The 18177-nt window shown below is 32.7% G+C and overlaps 1 protein-coding gene across 1 annotated transcript in view; it reads left to right on the top strand.

Moving 5' to 3' along the window:
* The first annotated feature begins 873 nt into the window (after positions 1-873).
* The window catches only part of LOC148130462 (uncharacterized), a 115393-nt gene continuing 98089 nt past the window's right edge, over positions 874-18177 (top strand). The window contains exons 1-2 of the mRNA XM_087967528.1: positions 874-1254; positions 1740-2174. Of these exons, the coding sequence (XP_087823654.1) occupies positions 874-1254; positions 1740-2174 (816 nt within the window). The remainder of the gene's footprint in view (positions 1255-1739; positions 2175-18177) is intronic.

The following is an 18177-nucleotide window of genomic DNA, read 5'->3' as shown; positions in this document are numbered from 1 at the left end:
AAACTAGAAAAATACATTACCCTGTTTGAAAGAGTTGATACCATAGAAACACATATAACTTCCCTTGCACCATTGTAGCATCCCTGGACACTATACAAACTAGATTGACAAACCTTGAATTAAAAGAGACAACAACAACAACAAAAAACAACGAACACTAAACATCCTCAAACCCAACAACTGCAACCAAAATCCAATCCACAAAAAACCACAAATCCTTCAAATATCAATATCCCCATCCTTATTAAAGAAGCTGTTGAGTGTAAATGTAAGTGACCAAATGCCATCTTATTTGGTCTAGCGATCAATGACAATAATGACATCACTAACGTTTGAAATATCATCAGGAAATATCAAGCATCAACTATCTCCCCTGATGAAATACTTGATATTTCCCATGTTGGTCCCGAGCTCAAAAATAAAGACGGCTTGATGTCCCCACACCTCTGCAGAGTCGTTTGCAAAAACGAATCAAGCAAACGCAAATTTATCTTCTCAATAAATTCACTCTCAAAGAGCAACAAGAACCACAAGAATCTTTGTTCTCGTCCTGATCTAACCCTACAGCAACGTGTACGATCCAGGGAACTACGTTCTAAGCTCAAAAGACTACACAATTTAGGTAATACTAATCTATACATTGACTACTGTGCTGATTGTATCAAAAGCAAGAGCCACAACCCATGTCACAATAACCATCAACCAAACATCCAACGTTAGGAATTCACGCCCCTTACTTCTTCCAGACCCACTCCCTCATATCTTAAATGCAAACTACTCAATGCAAGAAGCCTAGCTAATAAAATGCATGAATTCTCATCTTACTAAGCACTGCCACATTCAACATTATATTTGTCTGTGAGATATGGTTGAATGCATCTTTCAATTACCACTGTAAGTGAATATCAAGTTTATCGGTCTGATTGCGAAATCCGTAGACGAGGTGGAGTTGCTATTTTCTATAAAAAGACCATACATCTAAACAACATCCAAATTACCCAGGAACTTGCTCTTCCAGAGACCATCATCTGTGAACTGTCCTTAAATATCACATTTCGATTCTTACTATGTTACAGAGCCCCTCATTATGACATCGAACATGTAAACAAGTTAAATTCACTACTAACATGGGCAACCTCCTGCTCACATGCTTTTATCTTTCTTCGTGACTTCAATCTACTTCATATTAATTGGACCGTAAACGAACGTACAAATGAACCCATACATGCAACCTTCTTCAATGCTGTAACAAATAAAAATGTAACACCGTTTTCAGTCTGATCTAAGTATGGTATATAAAATCATACATTGCAATGACTTACCTGTCAATGAATACTTCAGCTTCAACCATAACAACACAAGAGCACACAATAGATACAAACTCAAGGTTAACCACACCAAACTTGATTGCAGGAAATACGACTTCAGCAACAGAGTGGTCAATGTCTGGAATACTCTACCTGACTCTGTGGTTTCTTCCCCAAACCCCAAAAACTTTAACTTTAGACTGTCTACTATTGACCTCACCCCTTTCCTAAGAGGTCTGTAGAGGGTGTGCATAAGCGCACCAATGTGCCTACCATCCCTGTCCTATTGTTTCTTTTATTTTTCTTATATGCACCCATTTCATGTATTCATAACTAGGTATATACTTATACCTATTATCTTGTAAGCGATTGACAAATCTAAATAAATAAATAAATAATAAATAAATAATAAATAAATAAATAAATCTGGGACTGGAACAAGTAGTATCCAACAACACTAGACTGAACAACTGTCTTGATCTCATCTTCTGCAATAGTTTGAATAAAATTTACAGAATACAAATTAAAGAACCCTTTTCCAACAGTGACCACAGCATGATTGACTTTTGTCTCAACATATGTCCTCACAAAAATCACCATAACGACAGGATCCCCAATTATAACTTCAAAAAAGGCAACTATGATCCTATAGACAATGATTTCTCATCTCTTCATTGGCAAATTCTATTAACTGGATGCAATACTGTTGAAGACCATTACAACACATTTTTACTTGAAGTCAAAAGAGTCATCAAACTATATGTACCAATAACAACTCCCAAAACCAGAAAAAACAAATTACCCATAACAATAAGTAAGCTCCAATCCAAAAAGAAATCCCTTTGGCGGGAAAACAAATCTGGTCACGTTGCCAACTTTAAAAGCCGATACAAAAATTTATGCCACCAGATAAAGACCGAATGCACCAATTATCATATTAAACAAGATGAAAACCTTCTATGCACCAATTCCACCTGTGCTTTCTACAATTTTGTAAACAACAAACTAAAAGACTCAAGGTCTATCCCACCCTTGAAAGAACCAAATGGTGAAGACTGTAATGATGACGCCATTAAAACCAACCTCTTTAACACATTCTTTGACTCAGTATTTGTAAACAGCAATGGGTCATGCCCAATATTTCCTAGTTGAACCACAGACAACTACAATGATCTAATACATATCGATTTTATAGAAGACAATGTTGAAAAAGCACTACGCAATCTAAAGGCATCTCTATCTATTGGATCGTCGGAATTTGTGCCTACTTCTTAAAAAAGCTATCCCACTGCCATAGATGAACCTCTAAGCATAATATTTGAAAAATCTTTCAGGACCAACCCGTTGCTAAACCTATGGTCACTAGCCACAGTCATCCCCATCTTCAAAAAGGGAGACCCCAGCCTAGTTGAAAATTACAGACCAATCTCTTAAGGCTGCATCACCTGTAAAGTCATGGAATCAATTATTAACCAATCCATTATCCTCCACTTAGAGACAAACAACCTACTCTTTAACAATTTGGCTTCAGAAAAAAACTATCCTGTAATCTGCAACTCTTACACTGTAAAAACATATGGATTACACAACTTGATCAGGGCAAAGTAATTGACGCAATCTACATAGACTTCTATAAAGCCTTTGATTCAATGGTACATTTTAAAACTAAAATCTTATGGTATTTCTGGATACCTGCATAACTGGATAGAAGCATTCCTGTCAAACAGGCAACAAATGGTCAAAATTGGGAGCATCCTATCAAATCCTGTACCTGTCAACAGTGGTGTCCCCCAAGGCAGCATTCTAGGACCAACTCTTTTCATACTCTACATAAATGACCTCTGTGATTATATTAAGATCAACTGCGTACTTTTCTCTGATGATATAAAGCTATTCAACACCACTGACAATACTGCTACCCTTCAAATAGACCTCGACTATGTGTCAGAATTGTCAAACAAATGGCAACTTCAAATCTCAACAAATAAATGCTCTGTCTTACATATTGGCAAAAAAAAAACAGAAAATAAAATAAAAGCTGAATAGTCAAGACCTTGTTGATGACACAAACTTTGTCAAGGACTATGGAGTAGTCATATCAAATGATCTAAGTACTAGAGCCCACTGTAACTACATAGCCAAAAAGGCATTAAGAGTTGTTAACCTAATCCTGCGTAGCTTTTTCTCTGGTAATATCACTCTACTAACTAGAGCATATAAAACATTTGCTAGACCAATACTTGAATACAGCTCATCAGTCTGGAACCCACATTACATATCTGATATTAATACAATTGAGAAAGTCCAGAAATATTTTACGAGAAGAGTCCTCCACTCCTCTACTCGTTGCAGAATACCTTATGCCACCAGACTTGAAATTTTAGACCTAGACAACCTAGAACTATGCCGCCTTCGGTTTGATCTAAGTATAGCACATAAAATTATATATTGCAATGTCTTACCTGTCAATGAATATTTCAGCTTCAACCAAAACAATACAAGAGCACACAATAGATACAAACTCAAGATAAACAGCACCAAACTTGATTGCAGGAAATACGACTTCAGCAACAGAGTGGTCAATGTCTGGAATACTCTACCTGACTCTGTGGTTTCTTCCCCAAACCCAAAAACATTAACCTTAGACTGTCTACTGTTGACCTCACCCCTTTCCTAAGAGGTCTGTGCATAAGGGCACAAATGTGCCTACCATCCTTGTCCTATTGTTTCTTTTATTTTTCTTATTCATATCCATTTCATGTATTTATAACCATGTTTATACTTGTACCTGTTATCTAATAATCGTTAAATAAATTAAATAAATAAATTCTTGTCCAGCAGTTTTTTTAACTTGTTTTCCAGAGAGGTTGGATATAAAATAGTGACACTACAACTCTTGATATAATTTGTAAGGTCTAGAATCCAAGAGATTTCTAAGTAAGAATATCTATCACATAATTTTGAGATCTGTCAGTTTTGTTGTAATAATTTCTATTAATTACATTATATAGATAATAAATACATATTATTAAAGATATAATAAATACAATTTATTTACTATCAAATATATAAACAGGTTAAAAAAATCACAAAAAATCAAGAAAAAAACAACACCTTGCCCGTCATCCCTACTAAGTATGACCAACATTAACAAATTATCATTATCTTTTAAAATAAAGCCAAACAACCCTTCTTTCCATGCCTCACCATATTCTCTATCAACTTCTCTTAAGCCCCATCACTCCATATTAATCAGCAAAAATCCATTAAAGGGTTATCAGAAATAACATAACTATTACAAACTATGCCACTAAACTCTTTTGAATCTTTCTTCCTTTTATCTCTGAAGCATCATCATCCGGTCCCATTATACAAACTATTAAACATTATCAGAATCAGCAACACATTTATTTTAATCTTAAGAAAATAAATATTTTTTATTCTTTCTCCCAACAATCTTCAGATTCCTTCAGACAAAGTTTTCATATCAAAGTTTTCTCATATTTTCTCTATCACTTCTTTCAAACCCTTTCATTCATATACAATAGTTTCTATTTTTCCAGCAGAATTCTAGTTGAAATCCATTGTTCATATACTCATTGTATCTGCTCAGAAAGTCTTTGGCAACTTAAATGGATCTCTTTTCTAAATCAAGTCTGGAGAAATTGTGGAAGTCTGTCATCACCATCACTTTATAAAGTATATATTTTCCAAAATTGACTAACTTGCAAAGAAGCTGGAGTTCTTTTAGTCACATCAAAAATATTCCTCATAATCCTGTGATTAAGTTTTCTTCGAAGATGGTATGTTTTTAAACTCCAAATTTCAGCTCCATATAAGAGCATAGGGTAACTTGGCTTTTTGTACACCTTAACAACTGTCTAAGGAACTGTGATATAAGTAATTTACTGGTTTTAACTATGAATTCATATTGTACATAGCATATCCTTGCTCTGAGTAAGCATCTTTGATTTGAAGGAGCCAAGACTCAATCCCAGACAAAACTATCCTTAAATAAAGAAATGTGTTAGCTTGATCTATTAACTTACCATGTAATAGGCATCTGTGTCTGTGACAATTTTTCACAGTCTACAACCTTGACTTGGATTTATTAATAATCAGACAATTATTTTGTAGGAGCCAAGTTTTCTTACAATCTATGCAATCCAACTTGTGAAAATGATAAGAGAATCAAATTGTTGGCACATAGAAAATTGTTTCAATGAGGGGCTGTATACCTTAGGCATTAGTACTTCAGGATCTTTCATCAATCTGACTGAGTCAATGATTCATGGATGAAACAATAAAGGTACAAATATGTACTTTTTATTATTTCTTTTTATATATTTCTTTTCTATGTGCCCTGGTTCCATTGACTCCACACAAGACTTTTAAGCAGATATTTGTGTAAAGCACTTTGATCAGGAGAAGTGGTCTGGATTCTATATTGGGGACAGTCACTTTGCTGTGTATATTTCTCTGTTAATTGTATCAAATGCTGTACTAAGGTCTATAAAGATAGTCCCCTTTTTGACATAGCATGCTTCTTTTATTGTATTTAGCTCTGAAAAACATATGTAGTCAATAATAGAGCACCTATTATGATTTCAAAAATTCCTGGGCCTATAATATTTTGTCTAGAAAATCTGCTAATATTCAGTATAAACAACATTATTGAAAAAGGGTCAATGATTTGGCTCACTATAATAGAATTACACAGAATTCCTAATGCTCTGCAATTATGAATATTATGAATTGCTGTTTAAGTCTAGAAAAGGTAAAATTGAAATGGTCACATAGTTTGTTTTGTGCATGCAGTAGATAAAAAAATAGAATTGTTCTGGCACCATCTCTTTGTATGTGTTGATTCTTCTTGAATTTCAAATATTGTACTAAAAAGAATATCTCAGATAAAGACATAACTATAAGGCTATAGATTAAATTAAAATTTGGAAAAACTAAGACAAGAAAGGCAATGGCAAATTATATCTACACTACAAGGGTCTGTTCATATAGTTTCAGGAAAGAGTTCACCTCAAGCCCATTTTTATTGTTACATTTACATTTTACCAAAGGGGAAAATAAGATTAACAGCAGTACTATTATAGACTGTTTCACAATATAAAGATCTTTGCAACAGGGTTTAGTATTTACTGTATGCATATGTGTGCATTTGTTTGTGTCTCTTTGTGTGTCTGAAAAACCACTATATTAATGTATAAATTCAGTCATAATTCGAAGTATCTAATCCATGAAGCAAACACTGTTAACATATGCCATATTTTATTTACAAATTTATAATCAGTATTATAATAATAGAAGGCAGAATAATAAGTATTTTTTTTCAAAATATTTGTTGCATTTGGTCCTAAATGTTTATAATTCAAAGTAAGCAGGAGTTTAGACTGCAAACATAATTGAGAATATTCAACATATTAAAACCCACACTTCTCCTGTGCATTTCAGAAATATTTATAATTCCAAATAAACTTAAGCTGAAATCCTTCTTTTTAAGTTGAAATTTTGAAATGTTAATAAATGGTTCAATTCACACATCTACTTTGCACAAAAGTTGTTCAGCCTTAATTTGCTCTTTAGGAGAATAAATACCATTAATATTAGCCTAGCCTTCATTTTTCATGACACAAGCTTTTTAAAAAAAATATTGTATGATTTGCTATATTTTGCTTTGGTAAAAATGTATTTTTCTCTTCTAATGCTCTCATATATCCTTCTAGGATTTTAGTTTCCTTGTTGACTTTTTGCACTGCTTTTTATTTATAGAGCTGCAGAGATTAATATTTATTTTATGTACTCTAATCTATATATGCATCCCATCCAGTTCTTTTTCTGTGTTATGCCATTAAACAGTGACAAATAACTAAAGCTGGCTTAGCTTTTGTGTGATCTGTTGTGAAACATGAAACAATCAGTGGCTTGCTACATTATTCATCTAGTTGGAGTTAATTAAATGGATTCTTTTGAATATGAAATGCAATTCCTACTGTACTATAAAATCTTGCACCATTAAAGTACTTCACTTGATATTAGATCAGTATTTTAATTTAAGAATGGAAAGGCAAATAATATGCTTGCTTGTGCAAAAAAAAAAAAAAAAAGTAGAATTCTATAAACTTGGAATTTTTCTCTCTGGAGATTTCTAGTTGTAAAGCTTTAAACCAAATAATGTCTAAATCCTATTCATTGTGTACTTAGCAGTTGTTGTGGGTGTGGGTATATCTCTGTGAATGTGTTTCCTTGGAAAAATATCTGTACTTCTTTGTTATGGGACTTATCTTGTAAAATGACATTCTCCCAAAGATCATATTGCTCCAATTTTAGTGATGTTCCATAGTCTGGAGGGGGGGGGGAACCCACATTTTTTTTCAGGCCTTACTTTGGGTAGCAGATGGTGACTTCTTTTGATTCTGTTTTATATAACTTTCTGGTGGTGTGTTAGTTTCTATTTAGTGTTTCATTTTTTAAATAGTATACTTTACCTAGAGTTCTCTGAACTTGGGTGCTGTTTCTATATCAAAGAAAAGAGACTATAATATATCCAAATCAATACAATTTTTCTCAAACAATATAAAAAGTTGTATTGTTAAATATTTTATTTAACTACTCAGAAATTGACAGTTTAAATACATTATCAAATGACTTTCTGCTGTGTTATTCTGAAAATTTAACATTTGTGGGTATAAAGAAAAGGGGCAAGAAATATGAAGGTCAACACGAAGTAAAGAAGTGGAAATTATGATTTTATATTGTTGTGTACATAATAATAACAAAAAAATTGATGATGTGTAATATAGGCATTTTGACCAAATATGGATTCATTCTTTTTTAATTATTTGAACTAATATGTTGCATTATAATACAGGGGTCCTGAATCCCCAGCCATGACCCACTACTGGGCTGTGAGCTATTTGGAACTGGGATGTGGAAGTTGGATACCCACCTCTCCAAGCAGCAGGTGGCCATGTGCACATGTGCTCCATTTGCCCAAGCAACAGGTACATATGCTTGCCATTTGTGCAAATGGAGCTGTGCGCACATGTGTGCACTTGCCAGCCATTTATGTGGAACCATCCCTCTGCCCCCTTACTGGTCCACAAAGGGGAACTCTGTTCTAATGTCTTTCCTTATCCTTATCTTTTTCATCCTGTAATATATACAAAAAAATAAAATAAAAACACACATATCTGCATGATCCTTCGTAAAATCATGCTAACAGATAAATATAATACAATATTTATTTTTCTTCTATCTACAAATTTTAAACATTTAAATTTACTATATTTCTAGTGGACTTTGAATTTTTACTATTATGAAATAGAGAAAATATGAATTCTTTTGTAGCTGGAATGTAAGATTGAATATGAAACTGTTTGTAGTGTGACTTTGTTTTTGCTCAGCATGAAAAACTACAAATATTGTGTAAAAGTTTTGAAATTTACAATATTGAATTCTAGCTGCTCAATACATGAAATCTACAATAAAGGATCATGTTTCCCGTTTTGGAAGGTAAGCAAAAAAAAAAAGATACAGTATTGATATTTATTTCTCCAGGCCTATAGCATGGAAAGAAGTGCATGAGTCTAAATCAAAGTCAGAGAAGGCAAATGAATCATCACACAATCAAGAGCACAAAGAAATAAAAGGGAGAAATGCAAGAATATGCCCGTAAGTTTGGACATACATATTTCATAATTAATTTTTATTTTATTTTACAATTATTCCATTTCATTTCAACCTGGGTACATATATCTTGTGCTTACAATTATAATTAATACTTTTCTTACCACTATAACAATAATCACATTTTCTTATAGCTATTATTTAATATATCTATTTTTTTAACAATCTCAATTTACTGCTCATCTGGTCCATTTTAATTTGTTTTATTTTCCAACCATTGATAAAATAAATCCCATACCATATAATATTCTGTTTCTTCATTTTCTTTGATTACCAATGTTAACCTATTCATGTCTGCACATTCAAATATTTTTTCAATTACTTTTCGCTCTATCAGTATCTTATCACTTTTCCAATTCTGAAAAAATACAATTCTGGCTGCTCTTAATACATGAATAATTAAATATGTTTTTTCTTTACTGTAACATTCAGATTAACCATTCCTAATAAAAACATTTCAGGTTTCAAATCTATGTATTGTTTTATCATTTTTTCCAACCATGTGTGTATTTTTGTTAAGTATCTTTTAGCTTCTATACAAGGCCATCATGTATGGTAATATGTTCTAGGTGTCTGGTGGCTCTTCCAGCATTTAGCTGATTTATCTTTGAACATCTTAGCTAATTTTGTAAAGTGCCATCTATAAAATATCTTATACATATTTTAGATGTTGTCTGACATGCTGCTGGAGAGGCTATCACTAAGCTATTGTGGAATGGAGTGGACTTATGATCTGGGCTGCCAAGTTCAGAGATTCAGTCTCTGATAGAAATCAGGAGAAAACGCATGGAGCAGTTTGTGAGAATGTAGAAAGCCCAAGAGGATGCACTGTATTGTAATCATGAAGATTCAGGTTCTGGACAGCATAACTTTGGGAATTAAAATCTTTGTTTGGCCACAACACAAACAGAAGAAAATTCACAAACATTCCTGAATCAGTAACTGAAATATGGATGACAAAGAGAAGCAGTTATAAATTATATGGGGAAAGTGAGGGAAAGAGATTTTAGGAGGAGGAAATTAGATTGGCTAAAACTGATTTCTTATCTTTCTTAGCCTATACTGTTCATACATAGCAAAATATACTTAATGCATATTTAACATTACAGTATAGTCAATGCATAAATAGATTTTAAAATATGACAGCAGTGTAAATACTCAATATTTCATAATTCTCAGATGGAACAATTAGCATAACTTGGAATAGATCCCTATCTTTTTCATCAATTATGCATTTATCTCTATGTTGCATTATTTAATATTCTGCAACAAGCACTCCCATAATCACATTTTGCTCAGTTGCATTTACTACCTTTTTGTGCATTAACTTACCTTTCAAATATAATTGACATCAAAAACAAAAATTGTATCCACGAATTCAGTTAATTAATGAACTCTAGCCTATTTTATATTTTCATTCTGTTCCAGAGACTAATTCTGGATGCTGTAGTTGATTGCAATGATGAAATTTCATTCTGTGTCTGTACCTCAAAGCTTAATTCTAATTAAAGCTTCCTAATCATGTCACTGCCAAAGAATGGAAGAACAGAAGGCTGAACAGTGAAAGAGGGCTAGGTTGCAAAGTGAGATTTTAACAGACAGATTCACTCTGAGGAAAGTCAGAGCACCATCCATGTGTGGGGATGGTTTCATACTGGGATCTTCTACATATTATCAGAATCTAAGGTAGTTGCTAAAAGCAATATTTATCACCTTCTCATGCTGCACTGCAGAATCCTGACTGTTATCAGTTAGCTTTTATAAATAGGAATTAGGCTATTTTTGTGAGACTATGTGCAATATCCTTATGATCTCTTGCTCAGTCTTTGGACTGGAAAAAACTATCTAAAATACTACAAATACTTCCATTGAACCATAATGATATAAATGTAGTAGTGGTATAGATGTTTGATGCAGCATTCCTCAACTGATTGCTCATTGTTATCAAAATGAGCCTGAGAGTTCTTCAATTAAATTATTTTCATCCGATATATACAAATATGTATATATGCATGTAACATCAAAATGCAACGTTTTTGGCTAATACTATTGCATACATTTTCCAGAATTAAGTTTGCATTTAACCTAATGAAAGAGCAAATGTTAAATGCAACTACGTAACTTATTTGCATTTTAAAAATTAAAATAATGAAAATTAAAATAAAGGTATTTCAATTTATAGTGAAATTTATCTACAACTAGGCAAAATGGAAGATTGGCTAAATGTGAAGCTGTGCGTTCACTAACAAAAAGGAAAAAGCAGAAAAGTGCAAGTTGTTAGACAAAGCAATGTATTGAATATTTATTTACAGGAGCAATCAAGATACTCATGATATTTTTTAGATATAACAGTTTCACAAAGTAGCCCAGGGTGTATGGGAAGGATTGGAAAATCTGTATGTTTCAAAAACGATTAAAAGAAGTGTTTTGCAGTATAAACAACTGTAACACATCTTAGTATAATTGTTATATTAAGTATAACATTAGTATAATGGTGGATTTTATTTATTCCTAGGTAAGGCTTGCAAAATTTAATCTTCACAATTACATTTTAACAAAATGAATAATTGCTTCTTGGATCTTACTTGAAAGTTTAAGTCCCTAAATATTACTAAAATAAGGAAATTAACATGTAATTCGGGGTGCAGAGATTAATCTTAAATTAGGATGTTGAGTATGTACAAATATCAATTTGATTACTGCGGTGTTTGAATGATAGGCTTTCAGAAGGTCTTTTAATTATAGCTATTCATAGTTTAATATTTTTGCATATTTTTCGGGGGGTTGCCCTAAGGAAAGTGTATGAATTGTTGTTAAATTGCCTACCCCTTCATTATTGATTGTAATTCCTGGTTTATGGTTTATCACTATTAGCATACTCATTAATCATTGTTGAGTAATCAATGGTTAAATAAACCAAGGCTTAAATTGATGTGAAAATCTGAGAACAGTTTATTAAAATGGGAGAGAAACAAAAAGAAAATATAGTTTTCTTTAAATCTCAAATCTAACAAAATATGCTGATACCTCTTTTTCTTTTCTTTTTCTTTGTTTTTAGTTCCATTCTCCTATCTCTATTTTTCAGAGGCAAAAATAGCTGCTTATATGAAGATGGTAAAACAGCTGGTCAGTATATATTTTTTTCTCTTGAAGAATATGCAGAAATTATTCATGACCCTCATCCTCCCAAACTGGACTGCTGCAATTTTCTCTATATGGAATTTCTCTTGAAGACCATGCAGGAGCTATAATTCTTCTTAAATATAGTGCCACATGCAGTGATGGATGGTGATATCTCCTAGTTTTACACAATTCTCAGGCCTGTTCTCTCAGGCCTGATTATGACTGACTATTGAACCTATGGGTGTCAAACTCAATCGTGTCACGTGATGTATTGTGACATATTGTGACTTATTTGCCTTTGTGGAGCTGGGGTGGGCATGGCCTGTGTGTGACACATCTGGTCCAAGGGCCACCAGTTTGACACCCCTGATTGAACCGATGGTGGATGTTTATTTTGCCATGTATGGGTGTTTTGTTTCTTTGCAATTGCTTTATTTTCTTTTAATTATGTAAGCGACCCAGAGTTATTTGGGAGTTTAGAAATGGCCCTCTAAACCTATATAAATAAATAAACATCATTAGCATTCACTGATTTAATGAATGTTAGATGAATGGCATATATTGTTATGACAGAGATTCATAGAGCTGAATGTGTGGGAAAAGGAAATGAAAAACAAAAAAGGTAATTTAAAGATAATTTCAGAACAATCTTGGGAAACATTCAGAGCAAATGTAATGTAGAGTTTTTTTCAATGTTCTAATAATAATGGATGTCTTTATGTTAAATCACATTATTTTTCTTTTCCTTCCTATTTCAATTTCTTTCTTGAGCATTCATTTAATTCTGAACATATAACAGGATATTTTAGATCTATTTTAGGAGTGTGCATATGTTCCTTATATCATTTGTCTTCTTCACTTTCAACGATATATAATGCTGGTTCAGATTGGTTCTGGATAAAAGATAGACTTCAGTTTTAATGACTTTTTAATTTAAAATATCTTTATCTCTGTATTTATTGTTTGCTTGTTTATTAATAAAATCTACAATATCTGTCACTACCTAAGTAACTCTGGGTAATTTACTCTAGTTTATACATTTTGTAAGGCTGTCATCTCCCAAACAACCTCTTAATAAAAACCAAACACCTGAAGCCATAGCATAATCCAAATCATAAAGAATAAGAATAACCAACTTTAACCAACAGGCCCCACCTAACTGCACAGCACAGCCCAAATACCTAGGAGAGCATCCATGTTTTCCATAGCTTATGAAAAGCTAACAGTGAAAGGGATATCTTAATCTCTGAGGGATATTATTTTATGGGGCTGGTACTATCACAAGGGAAAATGAATCTTAGAGTCAATCACATTATATTGTTTGTGGAATGGCATGAAGAGTTTTATAGGTGGCAACCTTCAATCTCAATCACACCTGGAACCATGTTGAGAGGCAGTGAACTTGAAGCTTTTTCAAGAGCACCCTTTTGTAGAACACTTTACAATAATCCAAATGAGGAGTGATTAAGTATAAGGTATCATGTGCAGGTCCCCAGTTCAGAAAGATGCATAAGATAACATGAGTGAGATCTGTCTAGACACAGTTGTCATCTCTCTCCCAATAGGAATCATAAGTATAGAGGACCCTCAAGTTGCACACCAGTTGTGATTGGGGAACTACCCACCAGGTAGAGTTAAAGGTACAAAATCTTTGATTTTTAAAACCTATAATCACTCTGTTGAGCTGAGTAATTAAGTGAATAATGAGTGATTTGTCTCCCACTGACTGCTATTTCACTGAAATCACTGAACAGTTTATAACTGATATTAATATACTGTAGATGAATTGAATCTTTAGCTTTCTAATAAAGCATAATCTTGCACAGATTTACTTAAAATGTTACAATAGCTATCCTTTTTATATTCTGTATCTTAGGACCAGGATCCCAACCCCTGGTCTTTGGATGAGCATCGGTCCACAACATGCCAGAAATCAATCTGCGCAAAAAGTGGTCTCCGACTGTGAGATGCCAGCAGCACATGAAACCACGCTTCCTTAATTTTCATATAGAAACCACATAAAAACCTCTTTCCACAGAACCAGTCCTTGGTGCCCAAAAGATTGGGGGCTATTGCCTTAGGAGATATTGTAACCTTTTAGAAATTGATAGAAATATATTAGCTAATAACTGAGGATGATGATAACTATAGTCTAACAATATCTGGAGAGCTATAAATCAATCCTAAAAAGTATGATTAACAATGATCTTTTCTCATTTTTTAAAAAATATTTTTTAAAATTTCTCTTTTCAGAGTTTTATCACTGCAATTTCTCTATGTTCTGAAATTTTTTGTTATGTAGCCAAAAATCTCATTTTATTTTATTCCTGTCTTATTTTTGCCTCTGTCATAAACTGTTTACACTTTTTATTAACCTCATTACTAGTTTTTCTTGCTAATATTTTACACTTATTTTTATTTCTAACTGGCACTCATTCTCTGATCTGATTCTCTGTGACATTTTTGTTTGTTTCTTCTTTATACTATCTTTCTAAAAAGCCATAGTATATTCTGCCAGACATCAGGGATAGCAACATTAGAAGCAATCCTAGCATAATTTTAGATGCAATCCCAGCATGCCATTTTCTCATGCATAGTTATGTGCCACAACATTCTAGATACACTGATGATTACATGTCTCTCTCTGTGGTGCCATTCCATTTCTATGGCAACGTTGCTTCTGTACCATTTTAGTCTGATAAAATTCATTGCATGCTCATGGTAACTGAATACCTTCATTATATCAAAAAATTGTAACATATAGCATACTTAAAAGAAATCACATAATAGAACTTAGATATCAGTACCACTGTACTTTTATTTACTATGCTTATTACTATCTGTATTAAAATATACTCATAAGTTTTTATTCAAAGCAATATATAACCAAACTAATAATACTAGTAGAGTGTCCTAATCATCCATGATAATAAATAATTGTATCTTCTTAACAATGTGGCGACCCTCGCTATAGAACCTATCACTTATATGATCATGGGTACTACTACTAGCATTGCTAGGGAATGGATAGGATTGCAAAACTTTGGGTATTAGCTCTCTTTTTCATATGATTTTAATGTTTCATTTCTTTTTCACATCAGTGTAGAAAGTTTATATTTTTAAAGTGAATTTTATTTTATTTATTTATTTGAAATTTTGATTACATTGCTTCATTCTTTTTTAAGCAGAAAAATTAACACCAGACACCCAATGCAATTAGATTAGATAGATAAAATTATTCTGATAGACAATAAGATAGAATTCTAGAGCAAAAAATATATTAGTAATGTATTTTGTTTTGTAAGCAATGCGTTTTGCTTACAAAAGAGAAAGCCTGAGATATTAAGTTACTTTACCTGCAGAAGAATGTAATGAAAATATGAAAAAATCATATTACTGTATGGGTCTTTTATGGGAAGAGAAGCCCAACTTCCAGTGAATTCACAGCAAAATAATTTGGAAGAAGGTCTATTGAAATTAGTATTGTTTATTTCTAAGTAGATGTACATAGATTTTATAACCTCAATCGTATTCCTTTCATAGAAAGAATTCAGTCTGTTGAAGCATGTCATACACAAATACACATGCATAAACATATGTACAGACATATACTATAGGTAAGTACTTGGAATCAATGTTTTCTTGCTGTATAGTGTGGAAAATAGGCATGGAAAAAGTCATGAATTGCCATAACTCAAGACAAGGGAAAAGTACAACTTCCTATAAAGCTTTTGAAGCAGTGATGGTAATCTGTAGCTGAGAATCAGAAATCAAACACATTGCCAGAGTTCTTAACTAGCCAGCAAGTCATACCAACAGTTGGTTAATAAATAATGCACAAGTTATGACTGTATGGAAGTATCATTTTAAAAGAACCAAAAAACTCCCAAAACCAAAACAGTCCCACCCACCAAAATAGATTTATCAAAAAATATTATATTCCCCGACAATTGTGAAAGAAAAGATGATGTATTCTTACTTATTGGGATATGAATGAGGGCTATATAATTGCCATGGAACTACAGCCTTTGTGACTTTTAAAATGGTTGTTTCCACATCTGAGCAATGAACATTTGTTTTCTGCCTCTGCCTTTCACAGCTAACTCACATTTTCAAGGTGTTTAGAAATTTTTTTTAAATGGTTATTTAATGTTTATCCTCTTGTCCCCAACACTTTACTTTCCTACAAGGCTTCTAATGACAAAGAATATCATTTAAATGTTTAAGAAAACTTAGAAAAATCATTATGTAATAGGAAAGAACAGATATGTAAACTAATAACTAAATAAAAAAAATATTTATGTGAGGGACTGATATTCCTGACTCTATTTGATCACTAAGGGTTGACACTGATTCCATATAATCAATCAATCAATCAATCAATCAATCTGTTCTTGACTAGGTTTTTTAAAAGAAAATTCTATTGAACCAATGTAAGAGTTGTTTAGCTTTTGATATTTACAATTGGGCTGAAAGCTTTTTTAAAAAAATGTATAAATAGTTCAAGGTTCTTGCCTGACAGGCCCATTGGATCATGCAAAGCTTTACTCTTCCTGAATATGTCAAATAATTCTTTTGAAGCAGATATTTCTCAGAATATGAAGACCTTTCCTGAGCAACTTATGTATAAAAATGCAAATCTGCCTTCCTTAGTAGCTTTTTTCTTTTGTTGAAAAAATATCTTCCAGACTCACTTATTGTAAGTGACTATTCTATTGCATATTAGCAGGAATAGGAAATCCAAATTCACCTCCACCAAGATTTTAAAATTAAATTTTTATTTCTCTTCTTCACATATTTGTTTACTAATAGAAAGTAGCCATGCTAAACATATAAACACTATTGACATTATACTTTTCCTCTTCTTTATTTTTTTTCCCTCTGCCTCTTTTTTCTCCTGGCTGTGGCTGTGAAACTGCTCTTCACTACATATCTAAAGTGGCACCTTCAAAGTAATTTCCTCAGGAAATAAAGGTTTTAGAAATACTGACTCAGCTACAAACAAGAGATTTTGGCTTGGCCATGAATTTCATGCCCATTAAAACAACCAGCCTTCCAAAGCCGGAAAATTGCTGAGCTATAATTTTCTGGCTGTCTTGTTCATAGTACAACTTTCCTAAAGATTAACAACCCTTTCCAACTCTGAGCTAAGTGAAGCTATGCTTTTCACAGAAACCTTAACTAATTTACAAATAATAGATATTGAGCTAGTGATATATAGTTCAGTCAGACATTACTCCAATAAAGTACTTGAGGGTGAAAACCTGAACACTCAGGCTTGTTTCTAATGGAATTCCTAAGAAGCTATGAGAACTCTATATAAATATCCCAATGTTACTGATGACAATAAGTTGGGATAATTATAGAACATTTATAAAGGGAAGTTAATGCCATTAGTGTGTTTTTCCCCTTGACAATGAAAAAAAAAAGAATTATTTGCGTGCATGTGTGTATGTGTATATTTATAAGTTTATCATTAATTTATATAAACTAAAAAGTAATGTATACTTGTTGGAACAAGAATGCATGTTAGCCTTTTTAAAGTGACCAAGGATGAAGCAGGATATACTTTATTAAAGTAATCTCAACATTAGAAAACTTGCCAAATTCAGTTTCTTTTGCACAAATTAAACTGGCTTCTGATGTTCCTCTTTTACACTTGAGTGCTTGAGTTTGCCTTTTTAAAACGAAATCTGATTTTGTTTCTGACAAATATAGAAATAATTTGTTTTCACTTTCTTACATGTTTCAGAGTGACATTATGTGACATCACTGCATTATGTGATACTGTAGGAGGAAGCAAAACTTCCTAAAACCTTGTGATGAACACAAATAGATGTATTTAATGTTGAGAAAACCTGTGTCAAGATCTCTGGAGACGTAATGGCAGAAGCAGCAATATGAAACTTGGTTAGCAAAGCCTATAAGGCAGATGGTATCATTCATGAAAAACAGTGATCAAACTGAGGGAACAAAGACCCAATCTTCTCATTCTGATAATTAGAAAGGAAAAAGCCTCAGAGGAATAGGAGGATAGTAAAATACA

The sequence above is a fragment of the Notechis scutatus genome, chromosome 5 (genome assembly GCF_049901735.1).
Source record: "Notechis scutatus isolate UNSWTSFEM ecotype Mainland chromosome 5, rNotScu1.2, whole genome shotgun sequence".
NCBI classification, from domain to species: Eukaryota; Metazoa; Chordata; class Lepidosauria; order Squamata; family Elapidae; genus Notechis; species Notechis scutatus.
The sequence above is the reverse complement of the archived record's forward strand: the minus strand, read 5'-3'. Positions and strand labels throughout refer to the sequence as shown.